Source organism: Excalfactoria chinensis, chromosome 1, assembly GCF_039878825.1.
Source record: "Excalfactoria chinensis isolate bCotChi1 chromosome 1, bCotChi1.hap2, whole genome shotgun sequence".
In the NCBI taxonomy this organism is placed as follows: domain Eukaryota; kingdom Metazoa; phylum Chordata; class Aves; order Galliformes; family Phasianidae; genus Excalfactoria; species Excalfactoria chinensis.
In genome coordinates, this window is record NC_092825.1 from 22,714,522 (window position 1) to 22,735,510 (window position 20,989).

The window sequence follows — 20,989 nt, forward strand, 5'->3', positions numbered from 1 at the left end:
GCCAGGATGGTGTTCCTCAGTTTCTCTTTTGGCACACAGATGTACATGTGCACATAGATGCATGTCATAGTCACAGTGCATTCTCCCAGTGCTGTAGCTTTGTCTGTGTGCTTTTTGTGTTTTCCAAACTTCTGAGATTCCACATTTATTCTGATGTCACTGTTGTCTGTCCTTTCCATGCCTTTCCCTTAATGGATGTAGGAATGCAACGGTCTCCTGAGCAGACACTGAGAACAGGCGGGCGAATCAAGGGAAGGTATTCATTCTGCACAGTAGTATTTTAAATACGACGTGTCTTGTGATGCACCAATACTTGCACATCATAGGTGCTTATTATCTTGCAGATCTGTATCTTGATGATTTAGGCTCTATGAGTTAGAGTGGATTTGGGGCAGCTTTTGTCCTTTTGCATGTTTTGCATGAGTCCCTTATTACTGAATTTGGCGTTTGCTTTTATCACTTGTGATAGTGTTGGTTTTGGGGGTTGTTTGTTTTGTAATCTGTTCTCCTCTTGCTTAGAAATGGTGATGTAGGCTTCATTAAAGTGGAAACGGGTCCCTGGAGACTAGATCTCATTTCTGTGTCAGTGCATCGTGGCTGTGATTTTGGTGTTGCTGAAAGCTATCTCATCTAATTCCTGTCTCGCCTTGTAAAGGATAGCGGGACTTGGTTTTGATCACTGGCAATGTTTATTATATGTGGAAAGCAGAATTTAATGAGCTGTTTTCCTTACTCCTAGTGGTACTCATTGAAGATGTAACTGAAGTCATTCGTCCGGAGTTTAACTGTTCCACGCAGCAGCAATTTTCTGTTCTGCGTGGAAAGTTAGCAGATAGAGTCATAGTACTGAGTTAGTTATTTAGCTTTACATGCAGCAGTATTCCGTTAGCATTTAAGAATGTTCAGTGTTTTCTGTAGTGGAAAATATCAAAATTGTTAGCATTTGAACCACTTAAGATGCCCTCAGATGGGAAGTTTCAGCCTCTAGGTTTTCTCTACGTGAGACTTGTTTGAACATTTATACTGTATTGCATCGTCAGAAAGCTGTGTTCAGATGAGGGAATGCTCTCACATGGACTGCGTTTAGGAAAGGGAAAATTTGTACACTCATTTGTAGGTTGTTAGTAGTAACACTTCATTTTGTTATAATATTTAGCAGTTAGTTCAGAAACTTCAGGAATTATGATTTCTGTGTGGAGATCAGATATGATTGTTTTCCCTTCTGTGCTGGGAATCAAAAAGTCCTTCTGTTATGTCTTAGTTGTTTAGAGGTGTTAGCTCTTCAAAAGCTGTGTTCCTAGGTTGCAGTTTTCAGTAGTACATCAGTGACCTGAGGGATATACTGCAGGGCACTCTCATCAGGGTTGCTAATGATGTGAAATAAGAGAGGCTGTTGGATATGCTTCAGCACAGAGCTGGCATTCCGAGGGACTTCAGTGAGCCAGGGAAACGGACTGGCAGTCATCTTAAGAAATCCACCGAGGGCGAATAGCAAGATGCATTTGGGGTGAAAAAGCCCCTTCCTACAAAACATGATGGGACTGCGTGGCAGGGGAGCAGCTCTGCTGAGAAAGGACACAGACGTGGCAGAAGGCAAGCTGAGCATGAGCCAGCAGGGTGCCCTGGCAGCTAAGAGCTGCAGCTTGGGCTGTGTTAAGAGTAGCAAAGCCAGGAGACTGAGAGAAGCGATGGTCAGCCCCTGTTTGGCACTCGCTTGACTGTGCCTTGGCTGTAATTTGAGTTCCTTCTAAAGGAGCGGTTGATCTTTCAGTAGCAAGCTAATTCTCTAGGGAGCCATCATATTTGTGAAGGAGTATTTGCCCTGTGAGAGGGGGCTGAGAAAATGGACTTAGTCAGCCTGAAGAAGAGGCAGCTTTGAAGGGCCCTAACTGCAGCGTCCCATGCAGATGAGAAGACAAAGCCAAATGCTTCCCTGTGATACTTGACAGGCAGTGAAGATGGCAAGAGGTGTAAATGGAAGCACGAGGGTTTCTAACGGGAGATGAAAAGTGTTGCCGTGATAAGGATGGCAAAACAGAGAAGCTGGGAAGTTTCTCTTCTCGGAGGTGTTCAAGACTAGACTGAATAAAACCCTGACCGACTTCTCCTGACCTCAAAGCTGAGCTGGCTTTAAGTAGTTGGCTGAGAGACTTCCGGAGATCCCTTTTGACCTGACCTATCCTATAGTCTTAGGTGTGAGTTACTACCTTCACTGAACTGGTAAAAACTTGTAGTATAGCATGCCCTGGTAATGCTCCTTTTGTCTCACGTATATCATTTTTTGATTCACTGTAGAGAAATGCTGGTGATTCTTCTACCTAGGGAGAACCTATAGCTCCTGAGTATGCTTTTTGATTTTCTTTATATTTATAAATATATCTATTTATAATCCATAGCAAGGTAGGGCAGCAAAAAAAAAAAAAAAAAAAAGTAGATATTGTCGATATCTCTGATTTGTTTGTTATTATTTTATTTTTACAATTCAGTATGATTTGAAGAAGTATTTGTTTTGTAAACACTTTCCTTCATGCTGTTTTTATTGAATTGGCCACTTCAGCTTTCCATACTAGTATGAACTGTTTTCCATGTTAAATGTCTGTATTGGTTAATGTTTAGTATGCAAGATCTAATTTCAACACATCGATTTCTATTTGAACAGCAATGGATGACATTTCCCAAGGAGACTCAACAAGGTGAGTCTTTTGAAAATACCAAATGCTTATTTGGGGATGATTTGAGAGGACCAGTACTTACTTTGCTTTGTTTTTGGAGAAGATCTGAAAAAGAGGGCAGTAATGACAGTTGGCATACTTCTGAGGAAGAAGAACTGGATTTTACAGCCAAGGTATGATGCCTTTAGAGGAAAATAGTTGTATAAAATAAGTGATTTGAAGGCAGTTTCCTCTGAGATAGAAGGAAACTCTTTTTCCATCCTATTCTTTTTTTTTTTTTCTTTTTTTCTGTATAAGAAGAGTCTCTCATCTGCCAACCTTTCTTCCGCTCTAAGTTTTTCCTAAAAACTTGTTGCTTTGGCAGAACATGCAGTAGATTTGTGGGTTGAGGCGAAAGAGGAGTAGATATTTAGATAAACTACCCCATTGTATTAGTTGTTCATCGAGTGAGATTTGTAAACCCTAGGAGCTGATAAGTTAATAACTAACCTATTCTGTTCTCTTTCAAACTTCACTATTGTTTCCCCTAATTTAAATGATAGAATGATAAAGAACATGATAATGGAAAAGAACATTTATTTATCAAAATCTAGTGAAATTGGTATCACCTGGTTCTCTTTCCTTCCTCACTAGGTTCCTTGAGTGCTCAATGCTTGAGCTGCTCAAATAATTATTCTTTATTTCTTCCTTCCTCCTGTGGGATGACATTCCATGCTTGTATATGATCTCACACTGCATGATTTTCTTCATTTTTTTGAATACCTGGATTTTACTCTTTATAAGCTCCATGTGCTGATCCTGCTGTTTTTATGAAAGTTCCTAAGGATTACCAATTTTTTCAGTGATGTCTGGAGTATTTGGTTTGTTGAACTGGGATTCTGCAGTGGTTAGGAACTTTAGTTTGGTAGTTCAGCGCACTCTGTAATGCTGGAGATGTAAGCATGTGTACTTTAAAATTTATTCTATTTTCTTGCACTGATTTTTAGGGGAAGTGATTCATATTTCTAGCATTATTTTGAAATTTACAGACATTTCACTAAGTGGAGTTGTAGTAACTAATTTATTCTTCAAGCTTCAGGAACTTTAATTTATGCCAAGTGTAGTTGTAGTTTACCTATGGATTCAAATACTTTCTTAGAATTGCTATGCATCTACAGATAGTTTTGAATAGTCACTGTCTTGTATACAAGAGGAATGTTTGTGTAATTAAAGTTGAAGGATCTAGCAAGCATCTGAGTCCTTTCAAAAGGGGACAGCCTGGTTGAAATTACTGTTCAAGATCTGATGTAAGTAAAGGATTTTCCTTAGAACAAAGAAGCAAACAAAACCAGACCAAATAATTCTTTTAAAATGCATTTTTATTTGCAGAAGCCACAGAAGCGTAAGTTGAGGATGTTAATGAATGTTCTCCAAAAGTTCAGGAATGTTGGTAAGTTATTTGGATATATAATACAATGACATACAAAAGTGAACTTGCTAAGTAATTTCATTTGGGTTTTTGCTGTTGTTGTTGTTTTCACTTGGCTGTAATAATTGAGGAAAGTAGTGTTATAAGAACAGAACAGATGGTCATTTCAGAGTAAAACAAGTAAGATAATGAAAATGACGATACCGAGTCCACTCCTAAGCCTTTGTGTCTGATGTGTCCTTTCCCCGTCCTGCCCTTACCTGGCTTCTTTTCCATACAGTCCCAGATGACTATTTTCCTGTGTTTTAAATGGGTAAAATGCCTGTTGCTATTTATATAACCCATTTGATTCATATTCCTCTTTCCTTTTCTCATGCTTTAAGGAGGTGGTGATTATTCTAGAATTGAAAACCTTAAGTCACAGAAGAAAAGCCTCAAACAAAAAGAACCAACAGGTGCAAATCTGAAGAGAGGAGAATGCAGAGAGTTGTTGAAACAAGATGTCTCAGATTCAAGCAGCCTTGAGGAAGAGGAAGAAGTGGAGGAAGAGGAAGAAACTCAGTCTAATGACATAATGGAAGAGGAGCAGAGAGGTAAAATAGAACTTAAAGAAGAAGTTGATCAGAAATTGGGTTATCTTAGTAATGCTGAGAATGAAGGGGATGCCCAGTGTGGAGCTGGAAGCGTCTCCAGTGATTCTCAGAAAATACTTAAAAAAACTGAAGAAAAGATTGAAGAGTCTGTTGATACTCCTGTGTCTTTTATAGATGTACGTTACGAAAGGTTGCATGATGAAAGCTGCAACAAGAAAAGCATGCTACAGAAGATATTTAACAGAAATCAAAGACCAAGCTCCTTCATGAATGATGAAGATGCTGAAGAAGGGCAGCGTAAAGAAATACGTATTAAATTCCAGGTAGCACTAAAACAAAAATGTGTAAACCTTGGCCTAGATAGATGTGAGGAAAATCAAAGGGCAGCATTTTCCTCAAGCACAAAAGTAAGTGTACAGGGATGATTCAATTGCAAGGGTTTGTTGAGGGCAATACAGGCAAGCAACAGTAAACTGTATTCCTGTTAATACTTATCACATAACTGTATTTCAATCATTGTATTTTGATACTGAAAATATCTTGCTCATAGCCAAACTCAGACATTATTTTCAATACTTTTACTATGAGACTGCAGAGGTTTTGAAGGAAAAAGATGGGAAACTTCACTCTTTCTGGAATCTGTGGACTTTCTGTTACGTAAAACTGAGGGAATGGATAATGCCCGTTAAATGTTGGACCTATTTAGTGGAATTCATGGGGTAATGACTGGAACTGAAGAAACAAAAGAAAGTTTTGAATGAAATTGAGGGCAGGAAACTAATAAAATTGTGAGCTAGGTAGGCAGAAAGAAGGAATGACTTCCTGAATAATATCAATGAAACTGCAGTTAGATTGACACAAGGAAGTGCTTCTCAGAAGTTTTGCATAGCCAGAGATGAAGTTTACAGCCTGAGGCTCTGCAGTTTAATTGTGCAGATTCCCACTAAAAATTGTAGGCCTTTCGAAACCTTGTTGCACTAGGCTTCATTTTAGTTTTACTCATGAAAACCGTTTTCCAAGCTGTTAATGGGTGGTGAAGTAGATACTGATTTCTGTGCTTTTCATCTGTTTTGGTCAATCTCTTTTAGAAGGAGTCACCTAAATGGAACGAAGAAGAAGAACAGGAGAAGGAAGTTACTGGAAGGAAGCTGCAAACGGCAGTTTTGGGGGGTATGACACATTCTGTTTGCAGTAATAAACATCAAGTCTGTAAAGCATCAGAAGACACTGCTAATAAGAGAAGTGAGTTTAATTAAGTATTGATCCTGATTGCTCCTCTATAAGTGCTCAGTAAATTTAGTAAATGATGATTATCCTCAAAGATAATAAACTTTCCTGTTCCCTGTCAACCCTAGCCTGCTGTGGTAGAGAAAGTTTACAGATTTTATTCCTTCTTCTTCATTCCTAAAAATCACAAATTGTGGTGCTGGGTTCCATATGATTGTGTATGATGCAAGTTTCTTTATAAATTTAGTTGCTGTGTTTGCCTTGATGTGGTCGGAACCAAACAAGAAGCTAGTCTACTGTATCTCGTGTGTGACAATATTGTTTCCCATTCTGATGGATACTATCAGATTAAAAAACTGGTTTTTCAGGGCTTCAGCCAAGAGCAGACCTGAGTCAAACTCCAAGAAGACTTTTCCAGTATCTAACCTTGTTCAGCTGTAAAATGCAGGAGATCATGACCGGTTCAGAGAGAGTTGGGTGCTTTGGTACTCACCGCAGGGTGTCAGAGCAGAAGATCCTATTTCCATTGTCTGTCTCCAGAGCACAGCATGCTGTTGTAGATGTTTTCAGAACGTGTGTAGCTATTGGTCAGATGCTGCACAGAAGGTCTGGCAGAAGCACTCAGGCTGCATGCTCTTTTCTCTTTGTGCATTTTATGTTCAAAGAGATTTTTTTTTGCAAAAACATGAATAGTCATCATCCAGGCTGGAATCGGCAGTTATGGCTTTTCAGAGTGGATGCCATTGCTCCTGTCTTGCTCATTCCTGCAACTCATTTCCTTCTCATTGCCAAATATACCAATCTGTAGAGGGGCAGTAGGAATCATGTCCTGTGTCTGATTCCAGGCTAGGAATCTTCAAACGAAGCTGTCCAGGAGCTGCAGGTGGGACAGAATGGGCGATTCAGAGGCTTATGCTTCATTTAGCATGATCGATTATTTAGCTGGCTTTTTCTCTACCTCTGTGGCAGTTGTTTGAAAACATGTATTGCATATGCTCTTCCAAAGCCATCCTCTCATGTTTTGTTTAAACTGGCCGCTGAGTTTAGAGCTAGGGGAAGGACATGGGAAAGAGAGTTTAGGTGGGAGGTAGTGAGTGGAAGTAAGTTGGCAGGTATTCCTTTTGGTTGGGAAAGAAGAATAAAAGCGAAGCAGCTAGATCGTACGTTATACATGGGAGAGTGTATGTCTAACCTTCATGGGTTCTTAGTTTCTTCATTCTGATATATGTGAATTTAAGTATTTGTTAGCGAGATACAAAACAGTTCCCTATTAAGGTCTTAGAATTTCTACAACGAGCCCCCAAAATTTACAAATCAGGTGAAAGCCTATATAAGCAAGCATATGAAGTAGATGACTAGATAGAGTTCAGAAACCTATTGCAACTTCTAAGTATGGAATGGAAATTGCTCCAAGCTGTCTGACATCCTTGTCTTGGGAAAAAAGGTACCGTTTCTTTTGACGACAATAGAGGTTAAACTTCCCTCCAGAAAAAATGTACGCGTGTTTGCATAAAGAAAAGGAGATTCTCTTCTGCGGTGATAGTGTTTCTGTAAGATGGATGAAAGATGGTTAGAATCATTGAATTATAGAAGCGGACTGGAAAGGACCTTTAAAGATCACCTAATTGCAACTTCCCTGCTGTGGGTAACCTGTTCCAGTGCCTCCTCACCCTCATCAAGAATTTATTCCTTATATCTAATCTGAACTGTCTTTTAGTTTAAAACTGTTACCCTTCGCTCTATCAGTACAGGCCATAGTTAAAAGTCTTTCTTATAAGCCCCCATTAATTAGTGAAAGGCCATGATACGGTCTCTGCAAACTCTTATATTCACCAACTCTGTCAGCTTTCTTCATAGGAAAAGTGTTCCAATCCTCAAATTGTTTTTTGAGACCCTTCTCTGGACCTGCTCTAGCCAGAGATTTTTTGTGCTGGGGGCCCCAGAGATGAACTCAGTGCTCCTGGTAGGGTTTTGAAAGAGTGGAGTAGAAGGGGACAGCCATCTCTTTTGGCCTGCTGGCCATGCAGGGCCTCTTTTTTTGTGGCCCAGGGTGCAATTGCCTTTCTGGACTGCAGGCATGCATTGTTAGCTTATATGTAACTTTAATCCAGCATCATCCCCAAGTCCTTTTCCACAGGACTTCTCCCAGTCTGTGCTGATGCTGATGATTGCCCAACCCAGGTGCAGGATCTTGCACTTGGCCTTGCTGAACGTCATAAGGTCCGCTTCTCTAGGCTGTCAGTATCCTTCTGGATGTGATCTCTTTTCACTGACATATCAGATAAACCACTTGGCAGCACTTCCCTATCTACCAAAGAATACATCCATCATATTTCTCCAATGTAGTGAGACGAGTGTACTGTTTGAGCTCAGGTCAAAGGTCTTAATTCAAGGTAGCTAACATCAGTTGCTATTTCTTTATCCTCCACTCTAGTCACTCCATAATAGAAGGTTGTCTAGACCCTGGAAAGTACCTCCTTTCTTAACGCTCTTTAAAAACAAGTGTGGTGTTTCTATTTTTCCAATCACTGAGGGTTTTACCTGACTGCCACCACTCTTTAAATATGGTGGATAGTGACTTAGCAACCTCGTTTACCCATGATCTTGGAGGTCTTTTCCATCCTTTGTGATTCTGTGTATTCTAGCTGAGTTCTAGTTTTGTCTGTTTTATGCAGTAATGTGAAATGTAGTCCAATGATGATATAGGACATAGCTAAGTTAGACAGGAAAAACAGTCTTTTCATAGTTCATTTTATGTCAGCATTTCATGTATTTTCTGTTCATCCTTCCTTGTGTCTTTTATTTTAAGTCCATGTACTTTCTCGAAGATCAGGTATTAAGAAGTAGACGTGCAAGTTTCTCTCAAACTTGTATATTTGGGTTTGGGTTTCAGCAAGCTGTATTTCTTCTGCAAAGCGTTATAATTCCTATGGTACACGTATTTCTAATTCTAAAAGGGTTAAATGAGACCCTTTGTGGCACAAAACAAGGAGAAATGAAAATAGCTAGAGGAATCTAGCCAATTACTGTATAGCATACAGTGTGTCATGTATGTATAAATATATTTCTACATATCACAGAATCACAGAATTATCAAGGTTGGAAAAGACCTAAAAGATCATCCAGTCCAACCATCACCAATGCTTCCCAGCTAAATCATATCCCTCAACACAACATCCAAACGTTTCTTGAACGCCCCTATGGTCGGTCGGTGACTCCACCACCTCCCTGTGCAGTGCATTCCAGTGCCTGACTACCCTTTCTAAGAAGTAGTACTTCCTAATGTCCAGCCTGAATCTCCCCTGGCGCAGCTTGAAACCATTCCCTCTAGTTCTATCACTGATTACACGAGAGAAGAGGCCGACCCCCAGCTCTCTACAACCTCCCTTCAGGGACTTGTAGAGAGCTACAAGGTCTCCCCTGAGCCTCCTCTTCTCCAGGCTGAACAATCCCAGCTCCCTCAGCCGCTCCTCATAAGGCCTGTGCTCCAGACCCCTCACCAGCTTCGTAGCCCTCCTCTGAACGCGTTCCAGGGCCTCAATGTCTTTCTTGCAGTGAGGGGCCCAAAACTGAACTCAGTAAACAGTAAACCATTTGAGATTCTTAAAGGTGTATTTCTGACCATTTGTACTGATTTTTCATCAAATTTCCCTTGTGAATGAAAGGGAAAATGCCCTGAGAGAGATTAGTTCACACAGATGCATCTTCAAACTGTATTATAATATTATGTTCAAATTGTAAATCATACACTTGAGAAGCTGTGTTAGTTTGTGCTGTTTTCTCACAAATGCACAAAAAGTACAAAAGGATGTACTCTAGGTATAAATACTTTGTAATAAGTCATGTTCGTTATAAAGATGTAATTTTTTCACTGTAGGTGAGTGCTCGGAATCTATCATTCATGTGTCGTCATCAGCTGAAAAAGAGATGGTCAAGGATGCCAGTGCAAACTATGGGAGGCAGGTATGTGAAACCAAATATTGCGAATTATAATCTGAATTGATAAACTGTATTACGAGTTAAAAGAAAAGAAATCTTGGCAGTCAGGAAACGGCTCTGCAAAATGAGTCTTGCACATGAAGTTCGTATCACCTGATGTTAGATACTGTCTTCTTATGGTTGTATAAAATGCTTGCAGTTGTGATGGATACATACCATTGTCCAGGTCCATTTCCAGCTGGTTTGCTTAAACACTGACCACTGGTTTTCCTTGTGTGCAATTCTGAGAAACAGTGCAGTCATGTGATGGTTTTTTGTTTTTTCCCGTGCAAAATGCATACTCAGTTGGGAGCAAAATTTTATATCATGCGATTATTTCTTTGACAAAGCATGCCAGCTTTTCCTCTGCATGTGAGGAAGATCAAGTAAAGACCTGAAATATGGTCTGTCAGTGCTTTCTCTGCCCCTGCAGACAAATATATTCTTGTCTGATCAAGTTAGTAAGTGTTTGAAAATATTTTTTTTTTGAAGGCTATTATGGAGGAATATAAGCTAGGCATCCTGTTTGTATTGGGCATACGGGACTGGGTAGGGATCTTCCGTGAGTGTCTGGAGTCTTCTGTAATACCTCAAGGGAAGTGGAGGAAGTAATATCCTTGCTCAGATGGGAACACAAACCAAGGATACTGTTGCAGGGACTGTGAAGTCAGAGATAATGAGAAGGCTGGAGAGAGGAGCTGGTCAGTGGGCTTGAGGCATGGTACAGTTTTGATGGACGTCTCAGTTCTTGATTTTGGGCCAAGGGCAGGAATGAACAGGTTTTCCTAGTAAATATTGGTCTTGGGAGATTGGAATGGAATTTAATACTTCTGACTCTGGGGAGCATAAGTGATTGTAATGTAGCCAGTCCCTTGTGGTGGATAGTAAAAAAGCTTGTTATGATCACTCCCGCTATGTTAACTCAACTAGCAGGGGGTTTAAAGTGAGTCAGTAGAAAGTAATGGAGTATGGGAAAATTTGGGCAGTTGTGTTTTACGTTGTTACCGATTGTTTTGTTGGTTTCTGTTTGTGGTGGTGGTGGTGTTTTTTTAAAGTAAAGTACTAAAACATAAACTGCTTGGTGATACCTTTTAGCCTGCCTGCTCTCTGTAGTTGGTAAAAGCAATGCTTGTGTTCGGAGAACTCCAGCTGAAGAAAAACTATTGTTTCTAAACTAGATCCTTCTATTTTGAGGGAAAAATAAATAAGGTATCTTTATTTTGTTGTTGTTGTTGTATGATGGGATGAGTTTGCAATGTAAATTATATGGCTTAACCGTCATTTCATTTTTCTTGGCAATTCTTCTGTCTTTACCTGCTTCCTTAAGGATAAATATGTTTTGGAAACAACCAACTTGATAGAAAATACAGCACAAGAAAAGCAGACTGACAAAGCAGAAATTTCTCATCAGGAAGCCCTAGCAGAAAATGAGGAATCCCACAGTGCTGACAAGCAGTTAAATCTAAAGCCGTGGGAAGAGAGATACGAAAGGATGTGGGTTGAAGAAGAGAAAAGGGAGCTGAAAACAAATTTTAAAAGCGTTATGGCAGAGTTGAAGCAGCTGTTTGGTGAAATTAATGAATCTGAGGAAACTACATCCGTTGTGGCAGAAGTGTCAGGAGATGACTTCAAGGAAGAACTGAAGAGTTTTTGTGTTTCATCTAGTGTGACAGAGTCAAGTAATAAGTCAGAAAGTAAAAGTGAGTTTGGAGATGTGAAACTTAACGTAGACCTAAAAGAACCCAATACAGAAATTGTTGTTCCGAGTCTCAGTGTCCTTCCGGATCACAAGAACTTAAGTGCAAATGTGGAAATTCCTGAGAGAATACCAGATGAAGAAGGCTGCACTAATTACACAGATAATTCAGAAGTACATCTAGCAAGAGCAGAGGAAACCGAAGAAAATGAGAATGGGATTGGTAGGAACGTAGAGGTAAGTCCTGAATATTCCCTGAGACATTGTTTAAAAACAAATAGTTTGGATGACATCTCTAATATTCTTCCTCAAATAAGACCTATTTCCACAAATGATGAAAGTACACTTGGTTCTGTAAGCAAGAAGAAAACTGGCAAGGACATCTGTCTTAGTGACAGTGTTTCCAGAGACTGCCTTATCAAAAACGAGGAAATAGGAGAAACAGGAATCGAAAATCTTTTCCCACATGCTCAGCAACCTTGTGGCATGCTGGAAAGGAATCTGGACAAAGAACTAAAACAAGACGTGGAAAGATTTAAGAGTAAGGTAGGAATGCTGCAAATGGTATTCCTGGCTTTGGAAAAAGAGAAGGTACAGCTACAAAAAGAGGTAGAAGTTCACCTGCTGCTCCTTATTCTTTAGTCTTTCTCAGTATCAATGGTCCTGTTCATGTTAGCTATTGATCATTAAAAGAAGTTGCTTTGTGCAAATTGTTTTTTTTTTGTTTTAAGAGAAGAACGTTACTCATAACTAAGGAAAGCAGTGGAGAATTGTGCTTTTCTCCATAATGTAGTCAGAAGGTTTTGAGAAATCAAAATGTATTGTTTCAGTTTGACAATAGGTGACAGTCAGTTCCAGTGTAAGTAGTCATCACCTCATTACCATGAAAAGAAATTCATACAAGTACACCAGTTTTGATTGTCGATCAGGAAATGAAAATAGCTTCTGAACAGGGTCTTGACTCATCTCTTCGTTTGCTGTGGTTTGTGCATGGTGTGCCTCTCACTAGAACTCCTGATTGCTGTGAAGCTGTTTCTGCTTTTGAGTTCAGTTTGGTTTTTTCCTCATCATCAAGGAAGTACCACATCGTACATCCACTCATATTTTGTGTTTCTACAACTACTGTTGTGTAGTCCATCTGATTTCTTATCCATCAGTAATGCTTTTATTGTTTCTTTCCTAAGGGCTGCTTTGCTTTTTTTGTTTGTTTGTTTGTTTGTTTGTTTGTTATACTTCAAATCAAGAGTGAATTCGGAGTATATTTGTTGACTAGGTACATTTTGTAGAGTAATGTTTGTGAAAATTCTTTTTTATTTTACATTCTTTTAAAAGTCAAGCTTAGGTTATTTGGTCTTGGATCTCATTTAGAATCAGAAAAATATACGAAGCTGAATTTTTCTCTTCATAGGTTGAGCAGGAGAAAAGGAAGCAGAAACATTTCAAAATGCAAGCAGTGGAGAAACAGGAAGGTCTTGATAAATCTGATACACCATCTGATACACAATCTGATATTACCCATCAACCAGTAAAAGAAAAGCTTGCTCTAAGGAAGAACGAAAAAATGATAGAAGAAAAACACACAAAGAATTCTTCATCCGAGGAGAGACCAAAATTACTTGAAATGCCAGTAAAAGGGTAAACTTATAAAATAACCCTTTTTCAAAATTCCCAAACATTTTTCAAAATTCCCAAACATTTGTAAATACAAGGAATCCATGTTTTCTTTCTCTGTAAAATCTCAAAACAGTATTAGCTATACATGCGTAAATCTTTCTCCTTTAGAATAAGCAGCTTAAATACTGATGTCACAGCCAATCTTTTGAACTACTTGTTAGCGGCTGCTGATATTCATTTTCCAGAATTAGTAAAGCAAATTTCTGGGGGCACATAAACTGTGTTGTTTTGTTGTTTGTTTTTTTTTTTAATCATGTTAGTCTTACCGTGTCTAAAAATCTCTTTGGAACACTGCCCTTATCCTTTAATTTATTGAAAGAAATGAAAATGTTACTCCACACGTGTTAAGCAGTTGTTATAGTCTTAGGGAAGGCTTCTCAAAAGTTTTTGATTCGTCTTGGATAAGTGATGTGCTGTTTTATTTGTGTTACTTGCAGTCATTATGAATCTGTACTATATGGATAATGATCAACCTATTGAAAACAGTGCATTTTTGTTAGTAAATGTTTATGGTTTACTGTTCACGTTTACCTATGTTGACGTGGAAATACATGATGAATTTTGTACATCACTTAATGGCTTATTTGTCAGTCTTGTACAGCTCATGTATAAGATGTCTTCCACCACTAATGGAATGAAATTAGAGTTATGTTAAAAGTTTAAAATCGCAGCAAAACTTCTGTATTTGGAAAGGTGTGACATTTCTACAGTTTAAGTTGTTTCTCCAGGTTCACGATGTGGCATATTTACTTTTTTGTCAGTGCTTTAATTCCTCAAATATTCTCTTTTAAATCCCAGATTTTCTTTGAAACGAGAAGAGGAAAAGAGACGTAGAGCTGAAACACAATATGAAAAAACAAGAGAGCAACTAAAGAGGAAAGGGGATCAATATGCTAGAGAGACAGAGGAGAAACAACAACTTGAGTTGCGTGCAAGGAATTTAGAAACTGAATTAATAACACTGGGACAGCTCAAGAAACAGGTATATTAAATATACATCTTCTGTTTTTCTGTTTCTTTCAAATTGATATTTTACGCTAGTATGTTCATCTTGTTTGTGAAAGAGGCATTAGATAATTATCTTGGTACATTTTGAGAGCCATTGTCCTGAAACCAGAATGAACAAACAAGTTTGTGATACCTTTTCTCATTTTTCAGAATTCTAGTTTGGTTTGTGCTTCAGGCAAAGCTGCACTTTGAGTTACTTTTCCTAATTACTACTACAGAACTCTGCGCGCATGTGTGTGTAGATGTACGTTTATTGATTGACTGATGGATTGATTTTTCTTCAGAAGGAAATTGCAGTTACTGTTTGTAGTACTCTTTCAAGTATGCTTACATGAATATAAATTTAGGCCTAAATGTTACTGTTTACATGATAATCTGTAAATTGCCTCAGTTGCCTACAATCAAGACTTCATTCAAATACTTTCTTAGAAGGATTCAAATACTTTCTTAGAATTGTTATACATCTACAATTTACAGACATTTCACTAAGTGGAGTTGTAGTAACTAATTTATTCTTCAGGAACTTTAATTTATGCCAAGTGTAGTTGTAGTTTACCTATGGATTCAAATACTTTCTTAGAATTGCTATGCATCTACAGATAGTTTTGAATAGTCACTGACTTGTATACAAGAGGAATGTTTGTGTAATTAAAGTTGAAGGATCTAGTAAGCATCTGAGTCCTTTCAAAAGGGGACAGCCTAGTTGAATTTACTGTTCAAGATCTGATGTAAGTAAAGGATTTTCCTTAGAACAAAGAAGCAAACAAAAACAGACCAAATAATTCTTTTAAAATGCATTTTTATTTGCAGAAGCCACAGAAGCGTAAGTTGAGGATGTTAATGAATGTTCTCCAAAAGTTCAGGAATGTTGGTAAGTTATTTGGATATATAATACAATGACATACAAAAGTGAACTTGCTAAGTAATTTCATTTGGGTTTTTGCTGTTGTTGTTGTTTTCACTTGGCTGTAATAATTGAGGAAAGTAGTGTTATAAGAACAGAACAGATGGTCATTTCAGAGTAAAACAAGTAAGATAATGAAAATGACGATACCGAGTCCACTCCTAAGCCTTTGTGTCTGATGTGTCCTTTCCCCGTCCTGCCCTTACCTGGCTTCTTTTCCATACAGTCCCAGATGACTACTTTCCTGTGTTTTAAATGGGTAAAATGCCTGTTGCTATTTATATAACCCATTTGATTCATATTCCTCTTTCCTTTTCTCATGCTTTAAGGAGGTGGTGATTGTTCTAGAAGTGAAAACCCAAAGTCACAGAAGAAAAGCCTCAAACAAAAAGAACCAACAGGTGCAAATCTGAAGAGAGGAGAATGCAGAGAGTTGTTGAAACAAGATGTCTCAAATTCAAGCAACATTGAGGAAGAAAAAGTAGTGGAGAAAGATGAAGAAACTCAGTCTAATGACATAATGGAAGAGGAGCAGAGAGGTAAAATAGAACTTAAAGAAGAAGTTGATCAGAAATTGGGTTATCTTAGTAATGTTGAGAATGAAGGGGATGCCCAGTGTGGAGCTGGAAGCGTCTCCAGTGATTCTCAGAAAATACTTAAAAAAACTGAAGAAAAGATTGAAGAGTCTGCTGATACTCCTGTGTCTTTTATAGATGGACGTTACGAAAGGTTGCAAGAGAACGTAACAGACCTGTCTCCAACAAGAATGAATAATGAAGTATCTGTATTATAATATTATGTTCAAATTGTAAATCATACGCTTGAGAGGCTGTGTTAGTTTGTGCTGTTTTCTCACAAATGCACAAAAAGTACAAAAGGATGTACTCTAGGTATAAATAATTTGTAATAAGTCATGTTTGTTATAAAGATGTAATTTTTTCACTGTAGGTGAGTGCTCGGAATCTATCATTCATGTGTCGTCATCAGCTGAAAAAGAGATGGTCAAGGATGCCAGTGCAAACTATGGGAGGCAGGTATGTGAAACCAAATATTGCGAATTATAATCTGAATTGATAAACTGTATTACGAGTTAAAAGAAAAGAAATCTTGGCAGTCAGGAAACGGCTCTGCAAAATGAGTCTTGCACATGAAGTTCGTATCACCTGATGTTAGATACTGTCTTCTTATGGTTGTATAAAATGCTTGCAGTTGTGATGGATACATACCATTGTCCAGGTCCATTTCCAGCTGGTTTGCTTAAACACTGACCACTGGTTTTCCTTGTGTGCAATTCTGAGAAACAGTGCAGTCATGTGATGGTTTTTTGTTTTTTCCCGTGCAAAATGCATACTCAGTTGGGAGCAAAATTTTATATCATGCGATTATTTCTTTGACAAAGCATGCCAGCTTTTCCTCTGCATGTGAGGAAGATCAAGTAAAGACCTGAAATATGGTCTGTCAGTGCTTTCTCTGCCCCTGCAGACAAATATATTCTTGTCTGATCAAGTTAGTAAGTGTTTGAAAATATTTTTTTTTTTGAAGGCCATTATGGAGGAATATAAGCTAGGCATCCTGTTTGTATTGGGCATACGGGACTGGGTAGGGATCTTCCGTGAGTGTCTGGAGTCTTCTGTAATACCTCAAGGGAAGTGGAGGAAGTAATATCCTTGCTCAGATGGGAACACAAACCAAGGATACTGTTGCAGGGACTGTGAAGTCAGAGATAATGAGAAGGCTGGAGAGAGGAGCTGGTCAGTGGGCTTGAGGCATGGTACAGTTTTGATGGACGTCTCAGTTCTTGATTTTGGGCCAAGGGCAGGAATGAACAGGTTTTCCTAGTAAATATTGGTCTTGGGAGATTGGAATGGAATTTAATACTTCTGACTCTGGGGAGCATAAGTGATTGTAATGTAGCCAGTCCCTTGTGGTGGATAGTAAAAAAGCTTGTTATGATCACTCCCGCTATGTTAACTCAACTAGCAGGGGGTTTAAAGTGACAGTCAGTAGAAAGTAATGGAGTATGGGAAAATTTGGGCAGTTGTGTTTTACGTTGTTACCGATTGTTTTGTTGGTTTCTGTTTGTGGTGGTGTTTTTTTAAAGTAAAGTACTAAAACATAAACTGCTTGGTGATACCTTTTAGCCTGCCTGCTCTCTGTAGTTGGTAAAAGCAATGCTTGTGTTCGGAGAACTCCAGCTGAAGAAAAACTATTGTTTCTAAACTAGATCCTTCTATTTTGAGGGAAAAATAAATAAGGTATCTTTATTTTGTTGTTGTTGTTGTATGATGGGATGAGTTTGCAATGTAAATTATATGGCTTAACCGTCATTTCATTTTTCTTGGCAATTCTTCTGTCTTTACCTGCTTCCTTAAGGATAAATATGTTTTGGAAACAACCAACTTGATAGAAAATACAGCACAAGAAAAGCAGACTGACAAAGCAGAAATTTCTCATCAGGAAGCCCTAGCAGAAAATGAGGAATCCCACAGTGCTGACAAGCAGTTAAATCTAAAGCCGTGGGAAGAGAGATACGAAAGGATGTGGGTTGAAGAAGAGAAAAGGGAGCTGAAAACAAATTTTAAAAGCGTTATGGCAGAGTTGAAGCAGCTGTTTGGTGAAATTAATGAATCTGAGGAAACTACATCCGTTGTGGCAGAAGTGTCAGGAGATGACTTCAAGGAAGAAGTGAAGAGTTTTTGTGTTTCATCTAGTGTGACAGAGTCAAGTAATAAGTTAGAAAGTAAAAGAGAGTTTGGAGATGTGAAACTTAACGAAGACCTAAAAGAACCCAATACAGAAATTGTTGTTCCGAGTCTCGGTGTCCTTCCTGATCACAAGAACTTAAGTGCAAACGTGGAAATTACTGAGAGAATACCAGATGAAGAAGGCTGCACTAATTACACAGATAATTCAAAAGAACATCTAGCAAGAGCAGAGGAAACGGAAGAAAATGAGAATGGGATCAGTAGGAACGTAGAGGTAAGTCCTGAATATTCCCTGAGACATTGTTTAAAAACAAATAGTTTGGATGACATCTCTAATATTCTTCCTCAAATAAGACCTATTTCCACAAATGATGAAAGTACACTTGGTTCTGTAAGCAAGAAGAAAACTGGCAAGGACATCTGTCTTAGTGACAGTGTTTCCAGAGACTGCCTTATCAAAAACGAGGAAATAGGAGAAACAGGAATCGAAAATCTTTTCCCACATGCTCAGCAACCTTGTGGCATGCTGGAAAGGAATCTGGACAAAGAACTAAAACAAGACGTGGAAAGATTTAAGAGTAAGGTAGGAATGCTGCAAATGGTATTCCTGGCTTTGGAAAAAGAGAAGGTACAGCTACAAAAAGAGGTAGAAGTTCACCTGCTGCTCCTTATTCTTTAGTCTTTCTCAGTATCAATGGTCCTGTTCATGTTAGCTATTGATCATTAAAAGAAGTTGCTTTGTGCAAATTGTTTTTTTTTGTTTTAAGAGAAGAACGTTACTCATAACTAAGGAAAGCAGTGGAGAATTGTGCTTTTCCCCATAATGTAGTCAGAAGGTTTTGAGAAATCAAAATGTATTGTTTCAGTTTGACAATAGGTGACAGTCAGTTCCAGTGTAAGTAGTCATCACCTCATTACCATGAAAAGAAATTCATACAAGTTCACCAGTTTTGATTGTCGATCAGGAAATGAAAATAGCTTCTGAACAGGGTCTTGACTCATCTCTTCGTTTGCTGTGGTTTGTGCATGGTGTGCCTCTCACTAGAACTCCTGATTGCTGTGAAGCTGTTTCTGCTTTTGAGTTCAGTTTGGTTTTTTCCTCATCATCAAGGAAGTACCACATCGTACATCCACTCATATTTTGTGTTTCTACAACTACTGTTGTGTAGTCCATATGATTTCTTATCCATCAGTAATGCTTTTATTGTTTCTTTCCTAAGGGCTGCTTTGCTTTTTTTGTTTGTTTGTTTGTTTGTTTGTTTGTTATACTTCAAATCAAGAGTGAATTCGGAGTATATTTGTTGACTAGGTACATTTTGTAGAGTAATGTTTGTGAAAATTCTTTTTTATTTTACATTCTTTTAAAAGTCAAGCTTACGTTATTTGGTCTTGGATCTCCTTTAGAATCAGAAAAATATACGAAGCTGAATTTTTCTCTTCGTAGGTTGAGCAGGAGAAAAGGAAGCAGAAACATTTCAAAATGCAAGCAGTGGAGAAACAGGAAGGTCTTGATAAATCAGATACACCAGCGGGCAATATTACCGATCAACCAGTAAAAGAAAAGCTTGCTCTAAGGAAGAACGAAAAAATGATAGAAGAAAAACACACAAAGAATTCTTCATCCGAGGAGAGACCAAAATTACTTGAAATGCCAGTAAAAGGGTAAACTTATAAAATAACCCTTTTTCAAAATTCCCAAACATTTTTCAAAATTCCCAAACATTTGTAAATACAAGGAATCCATGTTTTCATTCTCTGTAAAATCTCAAAACAGTATTAGCTATACATGCGTAAATCTTTCTCCTTTAGAATAAGCAGCTTAAATACTGATGTCACAGCCAATCTTTTGAACTACTTGTTAGCGGTTGCTTATATTCATTTTCCAGAATTAGTAAAGCAAATTTCTGGGGGCACATAAACTGTGTTGTTTTTTTGTGGTTTTTTTTTAATCATGTTAGTCTTACTGTGTCTAAAAATCTCTTTGGAACACTGCCCTTATCCTTTAATTTATTGAAAGAAATGAAAATGTTACTCCACACGTGTTAAGCAGTTGTTATAGTCTTAGGGAAGGCTTCTCAAAAGTTTTTGATTCGTCTTGGATAAGTGATGTGCTGTTTTATTTGTGTTACTTGCAGTCATTATGAATCTGTACTATATGGATAATGATCAACCTATTGAAAACAGTGCATTTTTGTTAGTAAAAGTTTATGGTTTACTGTTCACGTTTACCTATGTTGACGTGGAAATACATGTTGAATTTTGTACATCACTTAATGGCTTATTTGTCAGTCTTGTACAGCTCATGTATAAGATGTCTTCCACCACTAAGGGAATGAAATTAGAGTTATGTTAAAAGTTTAAAATCGCAGCAAAACTTCTGTATTTGGAAAGGTGTGACATTTCTACAGTTTAAGTTGTTTCTCCGGGTTCACGATGTGGCATATTTACTTTTTTGTCAGCGCTTTAATTCCTCAAATATTCTCTTTTAAATCCCAGATTTTCATTGAAACAAGAAGAGGAAAAGAGACGTAGAGCTGAAACGCAATATGAAGAAACAAGAGAGCAACTAAAGAGGAAAGAGGATCAATATGCTAGAGAGACAGAGGAGAAACAACAACTTGAGTTGCATGCAAGGAATTCAGAAACGGAATTAATAACGCTGAGACAGCTCAAGAAACAGGTATATTAAATATACATCTTCTGTTTTTCTGTTTCTTTCAAATTGATATTTTACGCTAGTATGTTCATCTTGTTTCTGAAAGAGGCATTAGATAATTATCTTGGTACATTTTGAGAGCCATTGTCCTGAAACCAGAATGAACAAACAAGTTTGTGATACCTTTTCTCATTTTTCAGAATTCTAGTTTGGTTTGTGCTTCAGGCAAAGCTGCACTTTGAGTTACTTTTCCTAATTACTACTACAGAACTCTGCGCGCATGTGTGTGTAGATGTACGTTTATTGATTGACTGATGGATTGATTTTTCTTCAGAAGGAAATTGCAGTTACTGTTTGTAGTACTCTTTCAAGTATACTTACATGAATTTAAATTTAGGCCTAAATGTTACTGTTTACCTGATAATCTGTAAATTGCCTCAGTTGCCTACAATCAAGACTTCATTCAAA

The 20,989-nt window shown here is 38.0% G+C and overlaps 1 protein-coding gene across 1 annotated transcript in view; it reads left to right on the forward strand.

Annotated features, from left to right (window-relative positions):
- LOC140247315 (uncharacterized) overlaps positions 1-20,989 on the forward strand; it is a 32,106-nt gene that overhangs the window by 4,010 nt on the left and 7,107 nt on the right. The window contains exons 4-19 of the mRNA XM_072326839.1: positions 202-237; positions 1,349-1,363; positions 2,660-2,693; positions 2,773-2,845; positions 4,041-4,101; positions 4,464-4,673; positions 4,848-4,996; positions 5,762-5,843; positions 9,778-9,863; positions 11,206-12,165; positions 15,067-15,127; positions 15,490-15,879; positions 16,109-16,194; positions 17,534-18,511; positions 19,310-19,527; positions 20,362-20,545. Coding sequence (XP_072182940.1) covers positions 202-237; positions 1,349-1,363; positions 2,660-2,693; positions 2,773-2,845; positions 4,041-4,101; positions 4,464-4,673; positions 4,848-4,996; positions 5,762-5,843; positions 9,778-9,863; positions 11,206-12,165; positions 15,067-15,127; positions 15,490-15,879; positions 16,109-16,194; positions 17,534-18,511; positions 19,310-19,527; positions 20,362-20,545 — 3,623 coding nt within the window. The remainder of the gene's footprint in view (positions 1-201; positions 238-1,348; positions 1,364-2,659; positions 2,694-2,772; positions 2,846-4,040; positions 4,102-4,463; positions 4,674-4,847; positions 4,997-5,761; positions 5,844-9,777; positions 9,864-11,205; positions 12,166-15,066; positions 15,128-15,489; positions 15,880-16,108; positions 16,195-17,533; positions 18,512-19,309; positions 19,528-20,361; positions 20,546-20,989) is intronic.